Source organism: Rattus norvegicus, chromosome 10, assembly GCF_021556685.1.
Source record: "Rattus norvegicus strain SHRSP/BbbUtx chromosome 10, alternate assembly SHRSP_T2T, whole genome shotgun sequence".
Taxonomy (NCBI): domain Eukaryota; kingdom Metazoa; phylum Chordata; class Mammalia; order Rodentia; family Muridae; genus Rattus; species Rattus norvegicus.
This window is the reverse complement of record NC_141543.1, coordinates 90,701,818-90,722,939: the sequence shown is the minus strand read 5'-3', so window position 1 is coordinate 90,722,939 and position 21,122 is coordinate 90,701,818. Positions and strand designations below refer to the sequence as shown.

Sequence of the window (21,122 nt, the reverse complement as noted above, 5' to 3'; positions counted from 1 at the left end):
CTCATAAACCATCAAAATATAATATCCAACTGGAGAAACCCTTTTAATTTTTGAGAGGCCCTCAATATACTAGTGGGATATAAATTAAATTAACATAGATACAATTGAGATTTCATTTAATGATGTAAACTGCGTTTCCATTCAAGAACACAGCATACCTTTCTGTATCCTAGGCTTTTTTATCTTTGAGTGTAGCTAAACATTTTGTTCGTGCAAATGTATCTTTTTAAACAAAATTTATTACTATAGCTTTATATTGGTTGCCACTATTATGAATTGTGTGGTTCCTTGCAAATATGGGCATACCTGATCTCAGATCCCGTTGATACATTATGCTACATGGCAAAAGGGACATAAAGTTGCTAGCTATCTGATTATGCTAGATTATTTATGTGGACCCCATGTAATCACAGCAGTCCTTAAACAGGCCAGAGAGGCAGGAGCTGTGTAAGAGTGACTTGATATTAGCAAAACTCAAGGGGACCCTTTCGGTTTTGATGATGTAAGAGGATCGTAAACCAATGATGTTACATTCATCCGGTTTCCATTACTGTGGAGTGGGATATGAACCACCGTGAAGGAGAAAATATTTATTCTGGCGCATCTTTTGCAGAGGTTCATGGTGAGTTGTTTCCAGCGCCTCTAAAGAGATAGCACATCATGGTGGAAGTCTGTGGTGAGGGAAACTGCCTTCTCCATGGTATCCAGGAGGCAAAGAGAGTGTATTGGTGAGTATTTGTCAGTCGAATAGCTATTGGCATCCAGAAAGAGACACCCTCAGCTGAGAAAGCCTCTGTCAGACTGGCCTGTGGGCATGTCTGTGGGGCTTTCTAGGTTAATGGTTGAGATGGGAGGGTCCATCCTTCTGTGGGCAGGTAGTTCTGGGAGATAAAAGAAAAGATTCTACCATCTCCCTCCAGCAACCACACTGATTAACCAAACCAATGACACATGGGCCTTTAGGTGACACCTATACAAGCATACAGATGTGGGGCACCTCTGGAAGCTGGGAAAAGTGAGAAAATGATTCTCTCTTGGAGGCTGCATCAGTAATCTTAAAAAATAAAATGTGAAAAGCTGTTTTCCTCAGAAATAACATGCCTGCCTTTTAACACCAAATCAAGCCCAATGGGCTCGTGTACCACACAAACTCTGGAAAATAAGAATGCTATAAAATATAGACTATGGGCCATCAAAAAGTAGTCAGTGTCTTTCCTAAAGAATGCTCTGTTAGCAGTCAGAGCCGATCGGAAAAGTTTAAACGTGATCCCAGCAATTGGATTGGTCAAGCTCTGTTTAAACATTTTTAATCCCGATTCACCATGCCCAAATGGTGAACATGGTGAAATGAGTTGGTCAGATCAAAGTCAAAAATCCAAGGCTGATTTCTAAGTTCTCTGATGATTATCAGATATGAATAGTTTCCCTTTTCTAGAGAAGAAAGGAAAAGAAGATTGGACTCACTCCAGGTCAAGATAAACGCCAGCCGGAAAGGTTGGCAAGGATTTAAAGGTCGCAACACACTCACACCTCTTTAATGATGGATGCTGTTAAGAGTGTGGCGGGAGTTCCTTTTGAAGACCCAGTGTGAAGCTCTGCACCCGACGACAGGTAGCAGTTGCGACGGGTAATAACTTAGTAACCGCCTAAATGCACATTTTTATGAGACAACTAACTCTTCTCAGGCAGATTAACGAGATGTTCCTGTGGGATTCGATATAAACATGAGAAAGGAAAACATCCCGCCTCTTGTGTCACCACCTGGAAGGAAGGCTATATAAGCACTTCAAAGGAGAAAAACCACAGGCTTGGCATTTAGGCTCAGTTGAGGGTGCTTCTGGTGGTGACCTCAGACTCTGAGACAACGTGAAGCTGGACACACACGATGGATACCAAGGGCTCTACAGTGACTATTTCTTCTTCGACCCCACCCCAAAACTGCTCTGGGAATACAAATGTCAGGACTAACTCTTCTAACAAGAGCTGTTATCATGATGTTCAGTCAACTGGCCATGCTCTACAAACTCCCCAGGGCCAGGGCTGTCGCCCCAGCCCCTGCCTTTATCGCTGCCCTAACTACTTGATAAGAACCTACAGCTTCCACCCCTGTCCGGATGACTGCAGCCGGTGCTCTGACGGCATTAACAGTCATGAGAAAGAGACCATGCAAATTTTGAACGAACGCCTTGCAAGCTATCTGGAAAAGGTGCGGATGCTGGAAGGAGAGAACGCGGACCTAGAGGATAAAATCCAGGAGGAGTGCAGCAAGACACTCCCCATCCTGTGTCCTGACTACCTGTCCTACTACACCACCATCGAGCAGCTGCAGCAGAAGGTAAGAGCTCAGCAATGCGCTGAATCAAACTGTGGATCAATGCTCTCCACACCATGGTTATCTGCTCAATTTTATTCGTTCTAGAACTTTCTATGCTGCTATGTTTTTTTTTAATTAAAAAAAGAAAATTTGACATAATATACAAAGTTTTATAGTTCCTTTGGCTTATCAAGAGTATGTTCTGCCATTTTATCAACAAATAACTCAGGGCTGAAACCTAATGAGTTGCTACCACAACTTAAATTTAAAAAGAGAGAGAGAACAGGGCTCTGAGAAGCTATTTTGATTTTAAAAATTCTCTAAATAGTTTTAGCATTTATCCATGTTACAGTGGCTAGTGCCTTTCAAACCCACATTGTCATTTAAGAGTATTTAAAGAGTGTGTCTCTACACCAAACCTGTTTCCTGTCCATTCATCTACTGCTGCATTCCTGGGTTTACTTAATTTTTATTTTTTTCCACAAATGCTTGCTAAGCACCAACAAAAATGTTCCAGCCACCATTCTAGGCTCTGAGAAAAAATATGTCTGACCCCCAAATTGCATTCTAGTATGCCATGGTACATTTGGGGAAAATTAGAAAAGACTATATTTTAATAGAAAAACAGACACAAATGGTTTTTATTTGCATGGTTTTTGGTGATCTCTTAGGAAACTAACAAGAACTCCGATTCTCCAATGTTGCCCACGTTTCTTCAGCATCTCACTGAAGAGTCAGGAAAATTCTTTTGCTAACTAGAACACACGGTCCTTTGGTTCTTAAAGTAGGGGAGTCCTGGTGTTTGTCTCATTTGTGTGTGCAATCTCTTAATTCTAGATCTTGTGTACCAAGGCTGAAAATTCCAGACTGGTCTCACAAATTGACAACACCAAACTGGCTGCAGATGACTTGAGAGCCAAGTAAGCCTGCCCAGCGCTGTCACTGGTGAAAGACTTCATCTGAGTCTGATTTAAATATTCCCAGGGAGACTGTCCCCACATGCACTAAGCCTCCTGTTCCATAGCCTATCAACAGTGACCCAGAAATACCTTCAGATTCAATGTGATTAAGGTTAATAGCCCTAACCTGCACACAAGGCCTCCGGGATAATGTAAGGACCCATATGATTACCATCCAATGAGATAAGTAGGGTCAGTATCTTGTAACCTTGCTCTAGGCAGGAAAACCTTGGTAAAATGAGAAGAAAACTTAGACTCAAGTGTGTACGGGATACAAGAGAGAGCCAAAATGCTGACCCAAAATCCTTGAGCCCAAACCCAATGGTTTTCTTACATTTGTTGCCTCTCGGAGCAAAGGAAGGACAATTAATTCCCTCATCTCAAAAGACAGCAAGGTGGCATCATGCTGGCAGACTAACTTAAGCCTAAGAACCAAGTAGTGATATGGTTTTACTGCTACAACGAATAATGTCTTCATAGAAACACAGGGAGAGAGGCCCAGAGCAAAAAGAAGCAGGAAGTTCTGCTGAGCCTGCCTTGTGCATCTACATTCTAATGCCTTGTTCTTAACCCATTTCTGACATTTAAAGCTATGAAGCTGAATTGTCCCTACGCCAGCTCGTGGAAGCCGACGCCAATGGCCTGAAGCAGATCCTGGATGCACTGACTCTGAGTAAGGCTGATCTGGAGGCTCGAGTCCAGTCTCTGACGGAGGAACTTCTGTGCCTCAAAACAAACCATGAGGAGGTAAGAAAAAGACCGAGAGTCAGTACGGGCTGAACCCCTAACATTAGCATTGGTTCCTTTGGGTTGTGTATAGCGAAGTATATTCCCACAAGACGCTTTGCCATAGCTCTGGTCATACTGCTACGGCCCATACTATGTTATTTACCGTATTATATCTAATGACATGTGGGTAGGATATTCTTCATTGTCCCAATTTTCTCATCTTCAATGGTTTTATAGACATCCTTGAACAGATTCTGCCACATCCTAATAGAAAAAAAGCCAATTCTGGCACGAGCTCATATGAGCAGCCTAGAGATGGTGGTCTTTCCATAAAACCCCACCTCGGTGATCTGCGTCCATTTTTCATTCCTATGAATGGTCTTAAAATTTCTGGAAATCTGATACTGTTAGTCCACATCATTAGTCAATTCTCTCTTCTTTTTACACATGTTCAAGCACAGCCATACCTGAAATCACCTTCGGCCACCATAGGGCATCCCAATAACACCTACAAGTCATGCAGCCCTCTGTTGTGTGCTGTATTCCAGACCCAATGACACTAAATTTTTCTGTTAGATCAAAACAAGAACGTGGCAGGGAATGGTCATCCATTTACTAAAGAACTTCACATTCTTTTCTACAGGAAATTAATTCCTTACAGTGCCAACTTGGGGACAGAATCAACATTGAAGTAACAGCTGCCCCTTCTGTTGATCTAAATCAAATCCTACAAAAAATGAGATGCCAGTATGAGTCCATTGTGGAGACAAACCGTAAAGACGTAGAAGAATGGTTCAATACACAGGTGGGGAGAATCAGCAAGTCAAAAATCAATAAATTACATATCTCTAGGAGTCCTCCTATACATGATGCTTCCTTGCAAAGTACCTGGAATCTCTGTGTTTCAGATGGAGGAACTGAATCAACAGGTAGTGAGCAGCTCTCAACAGCAGCAATGCTGCCAGAAGGACATCATAGAGCTGAGACGGACCATAAGTGCCCTCGAGGTTGAGCTGCAGGCCCAGCATCGAATGGTACCCAACAGGCTGACCAAGCCTAACCTTACACTGGTGGCGACAGTCCCGATATCTGAGGGTTACGCTGTTTCCCAAACTGTGTCTATTGGTTAAAGGGTCTGTGGCTAGAAAAGAACTTCATAGTCAAGTAAGTCTTGGAAATGTTGGATTCCACAAAGGTTAGCCTTTCCACAAGCTAGCCTACGAAATGGCATGTACCATGGATCTCCAAGGAGGCGTGCAGTACTCAGCATTCCAAAATTTATTTGATTATGGATGCTTTTCCCCCTCCTCCCAAACTATGTCACATTGAGCATGACCCATGGAAAATAGTTTTGGAATCACCTGGAAAGCATTAGAGTTCTCTTATGCAAAGCATTATTGTAAATTCTCATATTGGGATTATGAAAAAGTTCTGAAAGGTGATGTGAACCATTATCTAACTTTACTGGTGACATTCTAAGAACCAGGGTGGTTTTCCCAAGCAAGATCCACACTAAGAGCCATCACAGCCTGTTCACAGATGGAGACACTGAGATCCCAAAGGTGTGAGTGACCTTCCCAAAGACACCAAAGAAATGTGTCAGGATCAGATCCCATAGCCAGCACCACCTCTGCTTCTTGAGACCACATCTCAGAAATAAGACAGTACTCAAGTGTCCTGCTAGGAGAGGCAGGCATTAGCTGCCAGGTTTCATCAGCTTCTACTCACGGGATGTTGAGCAACTCACTGAACCTCATTTTTCTCACCTATAAAAGTTGAGATAACCATGTGGATAACCGAGGTTATTAAAACCTAAAATCCCACCATTATCATTAGACTTACAAAACAATAGAACAAGAAAGAACTTGACCCATTCCAGTTTCAACACTGGTGTTTTACTTATAAAGGAACTGACACACTGAGGGAAATGCTTCTAGTTAAACATTGCTCACTTCCTTTCAAAGGCTCAAACGCAGGCTGAATAAGATGTCCTGGTATGATTTTAATTCCTGAGCCTTCAATGAAGTGAGGTGGATTTTTTTCCTCTTTCATGAACCAGAGACTAAGAGAATAAGTGGTTAAAAAAAAAGACAGAGAAATAAACCAGAGAGATAAAAAAAAGAAGGAATAAAGGTAAACAAACATCATTTTTGTTTTGGGTTTATTTGGTTAGGAAGTAATAAAGGACTTAGAGAACTCTTAGTACTGTCACAGAGAAGTTATTGTTTAAAATGTCTTTTACAATGGCCTTCTGGGAATTTTAAAGGAGTCATCTTAGAATCTGTTTCCCTCCTCTTCCACAGAGAGATTCCCAGGAATGCATCCTAGCAGAGACAGAGGCCCGATACACAGCCCTGCTGGCCCAAATCCAGAGTCTGATCCATAACCTGGAGGCTCAGGTAGCAGAAATCCGCAGTGCCCTGCAAAGACAGAACCAGGAATATGAAGTTCTGCTAGACATCAAGTCCCGGCTGGAGTGTGAGATAGCCACCTACCGCAGTCTTCTGGAGAGCTTGGATGGCAGGTATGTAAAATTAAAGCAACATAAATGAAAGAGGTGTGTATATACACACACATACATACACACACACACACACACACACACACACACACGAAATGGGGCATCATCCATTTGAGAACTATGCTTTGATTTTCTTGAAAATGAAGGGGACATCTGGGTAGAGATTATCAAATGTTCTCTAAAGACCTTCCATTATAACGTAGTCCTAACTTGAGGTATGGGTGGAAGTAAATTGGTTTGAAGAACACAGTACCAAATTAAATCCTCGGTTGCATCCCACTAAGACACAGATTCTCAATCTGTGGATAGTGACCCCTTTGGGATCAAATGACCCTTTCACATGGGACACCTAAGACCATATGAAATGTCAAATATTTACAGTATGATCCATAACAATAGCAAAATTGCAGGTATGAAGCAGCAACAAAAATAATTTTGTGGTTGGGGGTCACCACAACATGAGGAACTAAAATGTAAGGTCACAGCACTAGGAAGGTTGGGAAACACTGACCTAAGCTGAACATGGGACTTTGTTGACATAAGAAAGAAAAACCCTGGGGTTGGGGATTTAGCTCAGTGGTAGAGCGCTTGCCTAGCAAGTGCAAGGCCCTGGGTTCGGTCCTCAGCTCCGAAAAAAAAAGAAAAGAAAGGACAACCCTGGTCCGGTAGAGGCACACAGTGCATGCTCAGGCTGAAACCCCCAATCCTGTAAAGATGTGGCCCTTCACCCCAACAGCAGTATGCTAACATGTACTTTTTTAATGATAATAAGCCAACCAACCCATACAGAACTCAACTAATCATGAGTTCGTTGAAGCAATTCAGGCCAAACAAACCCCACAAAAGCCTCATTGAAATTGCAAAGGACACCAACTGTCCCTCAGTAATCAGTCATCTCCGTTCACTGCGTTCTCTTTACTGTTATGACCACGCAGCATGGATGTTAATGGCCACTGTTCCTTTAAAGAACTACAGAATACCAAAGGCTACCAGTTACCCAGTGAAAATCGTGTATTGTAAAAAGAATGTTCACTGCAAACCACTGGCTATTCCAATTTTCTGAAAAAAAAAAAAAAACAAAACAAAACAACAACGACAACATATAGACATCTAATGGGGGCACTTTGACACTTCCGGGTGATATGCTAAAGATTCCTCTGTAAGTTGTATTCAAACCACCTCTAATTGTATGATGAACTCCCCCATGCCAGAAAATTATCTAACTAATCCTCATTCTCCAGATAGGAAGCCCCTCCACTTTCTGCATACCCTTGTTGATCTGGGAATTTAGTCCCCATTATGTCCATTCTGACACAATACTAAAGCTCAGGAGGTCTTGACTGGTTCAGCCAAGGTCACCCACTAGCAAACAAGAGAGCTGGGCCCTGCCTCGTCTTTGACTGCTTTTGCAGTGTGGTTCCCATGGAGCTAGAGTAGCAGTTTAACCCAGGAAATATTTCTCAAGCCAGGAGGCTGTCTTCCAACGGATCTGCTCTAATTCTCCTTCTTCTACTAACCACAGCACAAAATGAATGAAAAAGCATTTAGTGGTGATTATGTTTGAGTGACAAGTATTGAAAACTTAGCCACTCCCATCTTCTCCATAGCGATCATTGCCCTTCCTTGATCACTAAAATTCTGTTGCTGTTCTTGTTGTTGTCGCTGTTGTCATTGCTGTTGCTGTTGTCATTGTTGTTGTTTCTACTTAGGCTTCCCTGTAACCCATGTACCACTACATGGGAGCCATCCTGCCAGGCCAGAGCTATGGAGTGTCTTACCCCAGTTTATACATCTATATCACTCCCCGGGATTCACAAGCCCTGCCGTGCCTCTGGACCCCCATCCCGGATACTGGTTAAGATATGCACCATCACCAAGGAGATCAAGGATGGAAAGGTCATTTCTTCTCACGAGCATGTGCAGCCTTGCTACATCACCAGACCTGCCAAAGTCTAGCATCCCAAGGTGATAAGAATGACCTCCATTCATGAAAGAGAGGCCAGTGCATGCTCCTGCCAGAAAGGCTTAAGAAACCCCCAGTCCCTTAAGGTACCTAGTTTCTTACTACTACAGCGGGCCCCCATCTTTTGTTCTCCCTCACTTAAGTCACCAACATGATAATAAGCCACATTTCTCTGGAAGGACATTCTGTATTGTCGCAGGGATGGGAACTGATTAGCTGGTGCCCACATTGCTTGCCTAGCCAGGCGATGGACAGGCAGGTTTTCTTTTTGTTTATTCAAGCCTTGTTTATCTCTGTACCTCTGTAGAGCCAGTCAGACAAGTTCTGGAATTGGTTTTGGCAATTGGCACGTGAAGGCAAAAAGCCACAGCCTTGCCTTCTGAATTCCTTCTTTGGATGTAGAATGAAGCCGACACAGGAACAGGACAAATAAGGAAGACCCAGATGTCTAGTCTCCAGGAATGAAACAATGACATGCCTGAATCCCGCTGACCTTCACTCGTCACCTCAACCAACTGATTCTCTGTACTAGTATATTTTCCCGTCACCACAAAATAACTTGCGGGGGCTTTTCTGCACACTCTAGATTCTTCCCCCACTCCTAATTTTTCATGTTTTATTTTCAGGCTGGGTCTTACTAAGTAGCCAAGGCTGACCTTGAACTCACTCCATATCCCAACTGGGACTTAAACTTGTGAGCCCCTGTCTCAACCTCCTAAGTGTTTGGGATTGTAGGCCTGCTGGGATATGGCAGATATCCATGGTCTCTGAAACTCGGGGAACCACAAGGCTCTTCTCCAAATATTTCCCTTAAGAATGAAGCTTAGTTGTGTGCGATGAATCCAAGGGTCTCTCTTTAAAGTCATGTTGAAGCAATAGCCTGGGTCCTGTCATTAAAAGTTAGCTATTTCTCTTTCTATCCCTTAGGGGATGGGAGTTTGATCTGCTTGTTTGACAAGGGGTATAGAGCTGAATTTCTCAAGGCATAAGACCCGATGGGTAACAAGAACAAAATAGCTTAGATCCCTGCTTCAATCTTTCCATCAGAGAGAGAGATGGAATTAAGAGTCCCAAACTTTCCAAAAGAGCATTAGTGAGTAATTTCTGCTTCTCAGCAGAAGGCCACTCCAGATGCCACAAGGCACCATTCAGTACCAGCCAGTATCACAACTTTTACAGCAGGTCCACACAGCAGGAAAGTCATTCTTTGAAAAGAAAATTATTGGACCTCTTCAGAAGTATCAACTTTAAAAAAAATTAAATCAAACACAAATTGTAGAGTTCCAAGATCTGTTTCTTAAACTTGCCAATTTCCTACCACAACTGCATAAAACGCCCGGTCTTCATCAAACTGTTTCCCTTATTTGCACTGAGGGCCACACCTACGTAGGGCTGTTGTGGAGAGCACTTGAAACCCATCTGTACCTGACCATTGTATATGTCTTGCCATTAGCTAATTAGCTAGACCTAATTTTCTTTTATCATTATTTCATTTTAAAATTCTTTCTCTGCGAATTTAGCTATCTAGTCATGACTGGGAAGTTTTTAACAACGTTGGGGAGGGGGAACAAAAATAGAACATCTTCTGTGATTATACTCATGATTATTATACTAAATAAAGCGTTTCTGAATTCTTAGAGTATGTGTCTGATTCCAGTTGATGCTCACATCAAAGACATTTGCCTTGCTGGACTCACAGCTCAGCCGAATGCTTCCTCCAGAAGAGCAGTGGCTTACACAGAGCAGTGGAATGCAAGTCTCCAGGAAGAGCCTCTTCTGTTGTTAATTTCTCAATGAAATATGTAAAGTAGCTCCTGTCAGCCCCTCATTCGTATTGGCTCAGCCTGCAAGACGGAAATATGAACAGAGTAAAGACCTGGTGCTCAGAAACCATGAACAATCTCCACCCAGTCTCCGTGTGACCTTGAGTAAAAGTGATCTAACAGCATTGGCCTTACCTGGCATATAATGGAAGGGTTCAATGGGCTAATGAATACTTTGTAAATGATGTGTAGTGCTAAGCAAAAATAAGTTCTTAGTTCCTAAATTAGACACTAGACATGGGTCATTTTTATCCATAGCAGTTTCCTTTTGATTTAACTCAGTGCTAGGCCTGGTAGATCCTGTTCACAGCATCAACAGTAACTGGAAAACTATTTGCTAAGAGGTGAGAGCTACTCACCTTGCTGTCTTGATTCCGTCTGAATCTAGGCTTTAGGAACCTCTGACCTCGGGCTGCTGCAACAATGACATTCTTCATTTATGCCCCAAAAGAAGACACCTTTCTCTTACTCAGATCAAAATATCCCCCATGCCACCCCATACTAAAAATAAAATATTATGACCTGCATAACAAAGACAAAATCTGACACCTCTAAGGCCTATAATTGTCTCTTTTGTATAAAAGCGTGTAAAACTATCTTCAGGATTTTGCTTGCCTATGGCCAAAAACGTAAAATAAATCAAAACAGTATAAAGTCTAGATTTTTCTAGAAAACTAAATAAATATCCTATACAACCACAGGATGGCAAAAAGGACTTGTTTGTTTGTCCATTGCTTGTTTTTTTTACATGCTTCAGAAACAGGTCAGCAGTATGAGAATCTGAGTTTGAGTCCACAGAACTAATATATAAAGCCAGACGCAGATGTTGGAGAGGCAACAAGGAGGATTGATGGAGCTTGTAGCTAGCCAGTCTAGCCAATCGGTACATTAGAGATTCAGTAAGGGACACTGTCTTTAAGAAATGAAATAGAGAGTGGTAAAAGAAGACAGCTGACATCAACCACCACTCCTCCCAAGCACTAGTGCACACACAGGAACACACACACAATCTCTATGACTTCTCCCCCATATTTTTAAGTTAACACAGTAACTGTACATTAATGAAGATCCATTGTGATCTGTCTCCATATGCAAGCAGCATGCACTGATCATCCTCATACATGCCACCACACACACACACACACACACACACACACACACACACTTTTAGCCCTTTCTTGTAGACTCTGACATCAGCCTTATAGGTAACCACATTCACAGACAGCCCCTCTTCTGCATGCCTATCTACATGACTCTACACTGGGGAAAACCAATAACAATACATTAGCAAGACTTTGAACTCATTTGATGATCATGCAATCATCATAATCTCATTGAACCCTTGAAGAAACCAGTGGTCACAGATGCTAACACTCAGGGTTGCACAACGATGAGTGATGAATTCTAAGTGCTTTAAATTCCCTTGTTGTATAATGAGAAAATCCAACTCTTCTATTTCGCATCCCAACACATCCACACTAGACAGCAGTAAAAACCAAACAGGAGGGTCTAATGGAGTCAACCCTGACCCAATTACAAGACATTGAACTTGGGTTCAGTCCCAGATGCATCATTTGCCTTCTCTCCATATGTTCTAGAGTGTTCATCATAGACTCTTCAAATCTAATATCCTTGGCTTCTCTTATAAACACTAATGTGATCTGACTCACCCTGTTATGTCTAGTCATCTATATCTATAAACAGGATGTGACGCCAGAAATAACAACTTCAAACCCCTCCTCCAAGTATCTTTTAAAGGCTATAAATGTTTTTGGTGATCTCTATATGATTTTTAGCAACTAGATACGATAGTGTCTTAGTATAACTCCCTTGATTTCCACACAGCTAGCAATGGGAAATGTATCTTACTCTAGGCAGAAATGAGAATATTTTTCTTGGCTATGTTTATCCTAATCTGCCCATTTTTTAAAAAGTAAAGTTTTCTCTAATAAAGAAGCATTTTTAAAAGCAAATGTACTCTTCAGATGAGAGGGAATGAAAAGGAGAATACGGTTCAGAAACAAAGTAAAGTGTGTCATACACTAAAGGAAATGCTCATTTTAGAGAGAACTCATGGGCTAAGACAATGAGCATCCAAACTACAGAGCCTGGGTTAGCATCAGCACAGACAAGCCTGGAATGTGTTCATTGTTTCAACACTGTCATCAAATGTCTTTTATAGGAAATGAATCCTTCACCTATTTGGCTAGCTGGAAATACCTGGTCAATGTGTTCATGCAGGATTCACAGCTTCGTGGGAACTACCCACGCAGGCAGGCAAAGGGGAGCAACCCTGTTTGGCAACATCAGGAAGGTTTGTTTTAATTGGACTGATCCTTTCAGGCTGAACATCATGCTTGGAGGGTTTCTCTTAGGCAATGCCTTCAAGCTATAGGTTACCATTTCCAGGCATGGAAGAACAACATAGAAATGCCAATTTTCTAAAACATCTCGATAAAGGTGTCACAGAAGCAAAGCTTCTGAACAAGTTTTCTGTATCATCCTTTCTCAGACTCTGTTCCCTTTCCTTTTCTTTCTCCATCCTCTCCACTCCCTAACATTTTCCTCCTTCTCTGTCTTGCAATAGCTGAGAAGACATACTGGTATTACCTGAAGAAATGATCTAAGATCCTTTCCCTGTGTCCTTCTCGGAAGAAAAATAATAATCATGTAGGTCTTCTTTCTAAACCAGAAGCAAAAAGTCTGCTATCATAGCTCTTTATGGTGACCCAGTGGGACCATCAGGTGCTTCAGTGTCATGCTGAAGATGGTTTTACTGCATCTGGTATCCAAGGACCTTGGAGAAGCCACTTAACCTACTGACCCAGAAAAGTCAGGAAGAGATTGCATTTCTTTGAAGCTGTTCTTGGTTGTAGACAACTATCTATGCACAACTGTAGGTAAGAGTACAAGAGTCCCATCTGCACATGAATGGGGATTGTTGATAGACTTATGTTTACACTGACCAACCAGAAAAAAGGAACTGTGCCTGCCTGCTTCACTGTCACTGCCCAAGAAACACCTGCCCTGCATTACAGTGGGAACCTGGTTGAAGAGAGAAGTCCCATGGTAGAAGGCACATAGAACTACAGCCTATTCTAGAGGAATCTGAAACCTGAACAGGAAAAGGAGACTAGACAATGATCCAGAATAAGCGCTCTAGAAAACTCCAGAAGTGAGACATTAGCAAAATCTAGAAGAGAGTGTGCTCATGTCTGGTCAAGAAACAGAATCATGCACTGATTAAGAACAAATACTCGTCAGACCTGGTGATACATGCCTTTGATCCCTATGTTCAGGAGGCAGAGGCAGAAGGATCTCTGTGAGTTCAAGGTCTACAGAGTAAGACCCCCGTCTCAGGAACCAAACAACAAACAGAACAAGTAATTGAATCTAGACAAGCTGGATCTCATTCCCCAGCTATGAGATCCTATGGGAGTTTCTTGATTTCTCCACTTCACTTCCTTGTCTGTATAATGGGGCTATTAATAGCATGTACCTCATAGTGTCAGGGTGATGACATTAATTAGTGTATGCAAAGCACTTAGAGCATGTCAGACGTCCCATAACATGTTTGGAGGAACTCACATGCCATTGGTAAAACAAACTCACTAGCACTTACAAATTATTTCACTTAAGCTAATTGACAACAGAACAGCCATCCAAAGTCATCCTAACTACTTCCTTCCACTAGAAAGTGGAACCATGGAATGACCCAAAGGCAAATGGAGCACAGGTCCCTCTCTCCCAGAATGTCATGGAATTCATTTGGAAAGGTCCCTAACTAACCCTCAGATTTCCTACAATCAACAGGAAGGAGGTGCCCTCCCAAAGAGAGGGGACAAGTTTGAAATGGAAATGAGAAACAGCAGGGCAGTTCATATGGGTCTGTCAGCACATTATCTTGTTGTAAAACCCCATAGTGGCCTTACCTCAGGAGCGCCACCCACAGAGCACAGATTGACAAAGTGACCGCTGCAATAGCATGAGGTTTTTTTAATCCACGTACGTATGTGGGGTTGCTCATCCACGCAGGGAAAGGCAACCCCGAACCAAAAAAAGCACACAACTTTTATTCAACTTTTATTCAGAGGGCAGACTTCAGCAACAGGGTTAGCTGGCCTATTCTCATTGGTGGTACACAGGACAAAGGACCTGGTCAGGTATTGGCTGGCCTGTTCAAGGGGCTGTTCTTGGCTCGGTTGGTCACTTCCCGAATCCAGCCCTACACCTGGCCTTGGTGGATCACTGGGAAAGGGCTAAGTTGGCACGTCCCTTGGGGGATGGGGGTGAACTGGGTGGTCAGGCATGGTCAGGATGACATCTTGCTGTTGTTCTCGGAATTTACCACAGGGAGGGGTAGGGGGGTCTTTCCGAGAGCAGTTGGGTTTTTTGTTTGTTTTGGTTTTTTTTGTTTTGTTTTGTTTTTTGTCTTAATTCGCTTAATCAGAATCTTGATCATCAAAAACTTTATCATATCACTGGGCATCCTGACGTCAGATGGATCTCTCCAAGGTCACAGGTTTGTCATAGGCGTCCTGACCACCAGATGTGTTTCTCAAAACCTTGTTTTCACAGCTTTGCTTTTCACATCCATGAAACGTTATTTCTTCACTCTGGTGTCCTTGTTCTTCATGTCCTCGGTGTCCATTGAAACCAGATTACAGAAAAACCAGTACAAAGAATTCTGCAGAACCCTCCACGAATGATCACACTTACCTCTCATGATTCCCCTGTAATGTTATCATTAGTTACACAACTAACATTTGAACCAAGGCTTCAGGAGGTCAACTAACCGTCTCAATGCCTTGCAATTAATACATGGCAAAGCCAACATTTAAGCAAATCCATATCATCTGTACTCCAAATGACCTTCTGTAGGGAGTGAATGGAGTCCTGAGTGAATGTGTATTGTTGACATGAGCACAGCCACATTCGGGACCCCAGTGTCTCAGACCCATGGGAATGACAAGAGCCTCAGTCCAGGGAAGAATCTTGAAAGTTTGTGCAGAAAACTTCCCTCTTCTATATGACTGAAGCCTGAGGCTGCTCCTCTACAAAGACCCCCTATCTGCCAGATCAGCTGACCCTCCTCTCTAAGCCTTATGTACTAAATGTGTGTCCAGTGTATGCCTCTATCGGAGCACACAGCCCACCCAATCCTAGCTTTTCTGTATGCATGTTTGTCATTTCTTCATTTCCCTATAACCCCAGTCAGGTCAGTTCTATGCCTGTGTGGGTCATAACATCAAATGGCTTCCATTGTCATTAAAGCTTGCTACTGTAATAGTTGTAGGTTAATCAAAGACATGATGGCCCCAGAAATACTTTCCATGAAATTCTAAAGAAAGCGAGCCCTACATACACAAGTCAACAGTATTGGTATATGGTTCGGTCCAGCAAGGAATGGGGTTAAACACAAACATTGAAACATAGAGAGTCAGAACTCACTCCTTAAGATCTGGGTGCCCTCTCTCCCTCCCTTCCCCACCCCTTTTCTCTCTCTTATTACTTATTCACTTTATATCCCACTCACTGAGCCCCTGTAGGTTGATGTCATTATGCAGGTAAGGGCTGGCACAAGTTAGATCAAGGCCATGATTGGATAATTAAAGAATAAGGTGGGGACAAAGTTTTATAGGGAGGGAGAGGAGGAAGGAGAATCAAGATGGAGACAGAAGGATGCACCAGATCTGGGTGGTCCTGACTTGTCAAGATAGCTGGGATGGATTTCTGTAGGCAAATTTATCTTACCTAGGTGGGCAGCTTATATCCTTATCAATTGATTATAAGTTTATTGTGTGGATGTACTGTGGATTGAGAATTTAACATATAAATCTGATTATTGGGTTACAGTTTATTGAGTCATGATTTCACTGGGTTGTTGAGAATGTGAGCAGAGTCCATGACAGGAAGCCGTGCTAGGCTATAGAATGCTTGGGGCTAGCATGGCATGGGACCACAAAACTGTCCCTCGGAAAGTGATGCCTGTGCCAGGCATGGCAAAACCCAGCCAGGGGGACAGTGGATGAAAGGGGCTGACAGAGAAACAGCTAGAGCGCCTGCGCATGCTCAGGACTTCCACGGATCCACACAGAGTGGGAACTCGAGGGAGCCATTTCTGCCGCTTTTTTAATTATACCACAACAACCCCCTCTGTCAGCCCCTCTCATAATCCTTCCTCCTACCCTCTCCCCTTCTACTCTGAGCAGGTGTGCCCCCATATCTCTTCACCCTAGCACATCAAGTCTCTGGGAGGCTAGGCACACCCTCTCACATTGAGGCCAAACAAGGCAGATTGTCCGTTTATTAATGTATCTATTCTCAGCTGTAATGAACAAAGTGCTTCTGGCTTCCCATGGAAACTTAGTTGCAGATGCTTTGCCGGTTGGGTGTTGATGAGCTTGAATTCTAGTTCACGTGGCATTTGAAAGGTGCAATTGTGAGTTGGCTCTTAAATCCCTTCCGTTCTTGGACACTACTATAAATGGTACTCTGGATTCACCAGTCTGAGAACAGGTACAGGTTATTGTAAACCAAACAAAGGGCTATCATGTGAAGACCGAGAGAACGGAAGACCACTAGACAGCATCCATCCCACCTCATTCTCAATGCACAAGTCCAGTTGCTGGGCTCACATAGGTTTGCCGCTTGAATACTGGTTCTGCCCTACTAGATGCTAAACTGAGAGATCTTAATTGGAGGAACAAGCAGAAAAGGGAAGCCTCCTTTTCAATCTCATTCATAATGAGTATAGTGTTAAAAGTGTAGCTTCCAGACATCCATGCTTCCAACACTCAACTTGTGGTTTCATCTGCAATTGTGGGTTGTAAGAGCTGTAGAGGACTTGTTGGTTCTGACCTATCCTTACAATTGAAGGACACAGGGTAACAGAATGGGATCTCCAAGGTCTATTCCCAGGATCTTTTTAAGAAAGGTACAAATTGGGTGTCAGGGACAAGAGAGGTATGACAGTGAGGAAAGGCAAAATTGTTTGCCCTGTGGCCACAGAGTAAGGAGAGCCAAGGTGTCAACTGAGCTCACCCAATCAGGACAGAATGTCCAATGGCTCTAGGTCACTGAGACCAGAGCCATTGTCCCAATTACAATGCCATCTCTTCATAGCCATGCTAAGCCTGCAGTAAACAGCAATTAGCAGTGAAGAAACCCTGTGCCCTGGTGGCCCTGCCTGAGAAGAAGGTCCATAAAGGATGTTGAGAGCTGTGGACAAAGGATGACTCTGGGAGGAGACAAGCTTGAGTCATAATGAAAAGATAACATTCACCTTAAGTCGTAACTGTGGGGCCTGAGGGGACTAGATGTTCTGTGTCACTTCACCCTCTCCTGTAAGAATTAATTAAATGTGACTTGAAATTCCACAGCTGTGTGAAGTCTTATAGAAATGCATGTTCTATTTTTTTAAAAAAGGCACCCATAAACCGGGAAAGTTCGTCATTGGAGAGTAAAGCTGCCATGATTGTTTGTGTTGTTACGCCAATAGTCATACTCAGTGCATGTGTTGAAATGTTTATAAATAACACTGAAAATACTCTAATTGCTTTAATTAAATCTTCAGAAGAAGTAATCGCTAGCGGTTCTTTTACAGTCGTACAGGTGCACGCACACAAACACACATGCAGGCCCATACATGCTCACACTGTAGTCTCTGCAGAGACTGTAATAAGTTACCATGAACTCAGTGGCTCCGACTCACACAGTTGTCTGATTTAAGCCCAGCATGGACCTCCAGGCACTAAAACCAAGGTATCAGCAGAGCTATGCTCCTTCCTGAAGGACCCAAGGGGCATGCAGCCTTAGCTTTTGCACCGTCCAGCTTTTGCCCCTGTGAGCCATCCTTGGCTTGTGATCTTCCACAGTCAAAGCGAGGGAGTGCATTGCTCTAAACACTGCAGTCCTCTCAGCTCCTTCTCCAACACCAAATGACCCTTCCTTTTCCCCTTCAACATTAGAGATGACGTTGGGCCCATCTAAATGATTGAAGATAAGCTCCTAATCCTAAGGCCAGTTGATTAAGAACCTTAATTCCATCTAAAACTCTAATTCCCATTTGCCACCTGATAATCCCATTCACAAGCCCTGGGTATTATAATGTGGACATCTAGGAGCAGGTAGGATTCCGCCTATTGCATTTACACTCGCTTATAATAAACCAAATGAGGGGAAGGGAACAAGGAAGAGGGTAGATGAAAGGATAGAAGAGGAGAGAGGAGAAGGGACAGGAGAGGAGAGAAGAGGAAGGGAGGGGAGAGGAGATGAGAGGGAAGGGAAGGGAAGGGAAGGGAAGGGATAGGAAGGGAAGGGAAGGGAAGGGAAAGGAAGGGAAAGGAATGGAAGGGAAGCTAAGACCCCACTGTTATCTCTCTAAAGCACCAGTACTGGCGTGTACAGTGATGAAGATGTGCTTGAACTCTCTGACCAGTCAAGTTTCTGTGCAGTCCTTCGAGCCTCAGGGAGTACAGCTAATACAAGGATAAAACATGTTTAGGGTCACATCATAACTAATAGTTTGCAGGTGTAAACATATTCCATAGCCTTTAGAGATCATCTTTTTATAGCAACAACAACAACAATTAACCTTTATTGAGCATTTACAATGTGCCAAAAGGCTAAGTGTTCTCCGTGTGCTTTTTCTAACAACTTCTCATTTTACAGACAATGCACAGGAGGCAGTAACAACTCGTAACTCACCAAAGACATTCAGATAGTCGCCGAGCTAAAGTTTAGTTTCAGGACTGTCGGTCTCCCAGCTGCGCACTTCCAAGCATTGGGCAAAGACTGCCTGTTCCTTTTAGGTCACAATATGTACCTCATAATAACTGACTCTCTAATTGACTGGTAAATAATCTTGGGGCAAAAGAAAAGGTACAATTAGCTGATCAGAAGTTTATCCCAAGGTCAGTCTTGGCTGTTATCCCCAGACCTCTCTTACAATTCTTGGAGAGAAATGAAAGAAAAGGGTCATAACCATTTAAGAATGACAGAGACTAGCGATTAGAGGGAGACTGTTGATCTAACAGAGGAGTGTGGGAATAGCTGTCACTTGCTCAAAAGGCATTTGGAAAATCCAAGTCCCCAAGGAAAAGCAGTAAGACTAGTTTATTGTGCACCACCCTACCCTAAGCCCTAGTTGCTGTAACACAACATAATGTATAGAATGTTCTGGTAGTTTTTTCAAAGGGGCAAAAATGTGCTTATCCCAAAATATAAATAGTTGTGAACAGGTAACACAGTAAAGGTGAGAATAAAATATACCAAAATAAAGAAGTTGGGAGCTGTTTTTAAGATATCTACATGTGAGAGAGAGAGAGAGAGAGAGAGAGAGAGAGAGAGAGAGAGAACTCAAAAGGCACAAAGGTCATTTAAATGAATTATCTGCATTTAAAACATATTATAAAAAATTTTTCCAAGCAAAATGATATTCAAAGCAGAACACAGGAGTCTGGAGAGATAACCCAGTCAATAAAATGCTTGCCGCATAAACATGAGTGAGTTTGAACCACTAGCAACTGGGTAAAAGTCAAACACACATCTGTAATCCCAGTGTTGTGGTCAGTGAGGAAACAGGCAGACAGATCCCTGAAGCTGTCTTGCTGACAAGTCTCACTGGGGTGTGAGGTCCAGATTCAGTGGGAGATTTTGTCTCAGAAATCTAAGGTGGGGTGTTACAGAGGAAAGCATCCAGCATGAGCCTCTGGCCTGTAGAGAGAGGCGCTTATAAGCAATGCCTGTCAATAAAAAAGCCTATGGCCAATGAGCTAAGGCAGGAAATAGGAGGTGGGACACTGGCAGGAAGAGAGAGGATTCTGGGAAATAGTGAGAGGCAGGAAAGATTTGCCCAGGAACACTGAGGAGACAAATATAAACCACTAGGTAGCTAAATTCAAGATAAAATAAAGAGGAGATTCACACGGACTTGGACACAGGAAGCTGAGGAGAGGTAACTGACCATGCAAAAGACTTAATTTGCATGGAGTAGATAAGTTACAAGCTAGTCAGGGGATGAGCTGAAGCTTATGGCCAAGGGATTTGTTAATTAATAGTCTCAGAATCATCATTCTGGGATCAGGGGCTAGGAGGAAAACTTGATTTATTTTTTACACACTGGCCTCCACATGCACACACACACACACACACACACACACACACACACACACACATCCATGACACACACAAACATCCATGACACACACACACACACACACATCCATGAACATGTAACATCTATACATCACATAAACACACAAAAAAGAGAAAGTGGGGTGAAGCTATAGGCTTTGTCTTCTTAATCAACACATAATCACATGTTTGTGGGATACTATGCAACATTTCAACACCTGTGTGCCTTGTGTGATGACCAAAGAGAGCTACCAGAATTCCCACCACATTGTTGCTGCTTTCATTTTGGAAACTCTAAAATGAACTCTTTGGAAGAGAGAGAACTCTCTCTTCCTGCCAATGTCCCACCTCCTATTTCCTGCCTCAGCTCATTGGCCATAGGTTTTTTTATTGACAGGTGATGCTTACAAGAGCTTCTCTCTAAAGGCCAGAGGCTCACACTGGATGCTTTCCTCTGTAAGGAAACTCTCTAATGTTGTCTTTCCATTTTCCTCAGATGCGTATTATCTGACCAAGGTCTTAGTATGCATGCAACCCTATTGTCTGAAGCTCAATAAGTAGGCCCATCTAGTCTCAAACTCACAGAGATCCACCTGCTTCTGTCTCCCAAGCGCTGGGATTAAAGGTGTGCACCACCATGCCTAGATATATATGTGTTTCAATAGCATTACTATGT

At 42.8% G+C, this 21,122-nt stretch overlaps 1 protein-coding gene and 1 long non-coding RNA gene across 6 annotated transcripts in view; one reads left to right on the top strand and one right to left on the bottom strand.

Moving 5' to 3' along the window:
- Positions 1 to 1,804: 1,804 nt before the first annotated feature.
- Krt39 (keratin 39) lies at positions 1,805 to 10,123 on the top strand. Of its 4 annotated transcripts, none has more exons than XM_087572215.1 (8): positions 1,805 to 2,335; positions 3,152 to 3,234; positions 3,864 to 4,020; positions 4,646 to 4,807; positions 4,911 to 5,036; positions 6,306 to 6,526; positions 8,233 to 8,488; positions 8,889 to 10,123. In XM_087572215.1, exons 1-7 carry the CDS (start codon positions 1,886 to 1,888, stop codon positions 8,477 to 8,479), a joined length of 1,446 nt encoding a protein of 481 aa, XP_087428341.1. In that variant the 5' UTR covers positions 1,805 to 1,885; the 3' UTR covers positions 8,480 to 8,488; positions 8,889 to 10,123.
- LOC108352133 (uncharacterized) overlaps positions 6,147 to 21,122 on the bottom strand; it is a 29,101-nt gene continuing 14,125 nt past the window's right edge. For both annotated transcript variants that reach the window (XR_015632105.1, XR_015632106.1), the window contains exons 4-5: positions 10,155 to 10,330; positions 6,147 to 6,422 (exon numbers count right to left, since the gene is read on the bottom strand). This is a non-coding gene — a long non-coding RNA (uncharacterized LOC108352133). The remainder of the gene's footprint in view (positions 6,423 to 10,154; positions 10,331 to 21,122) is intronic.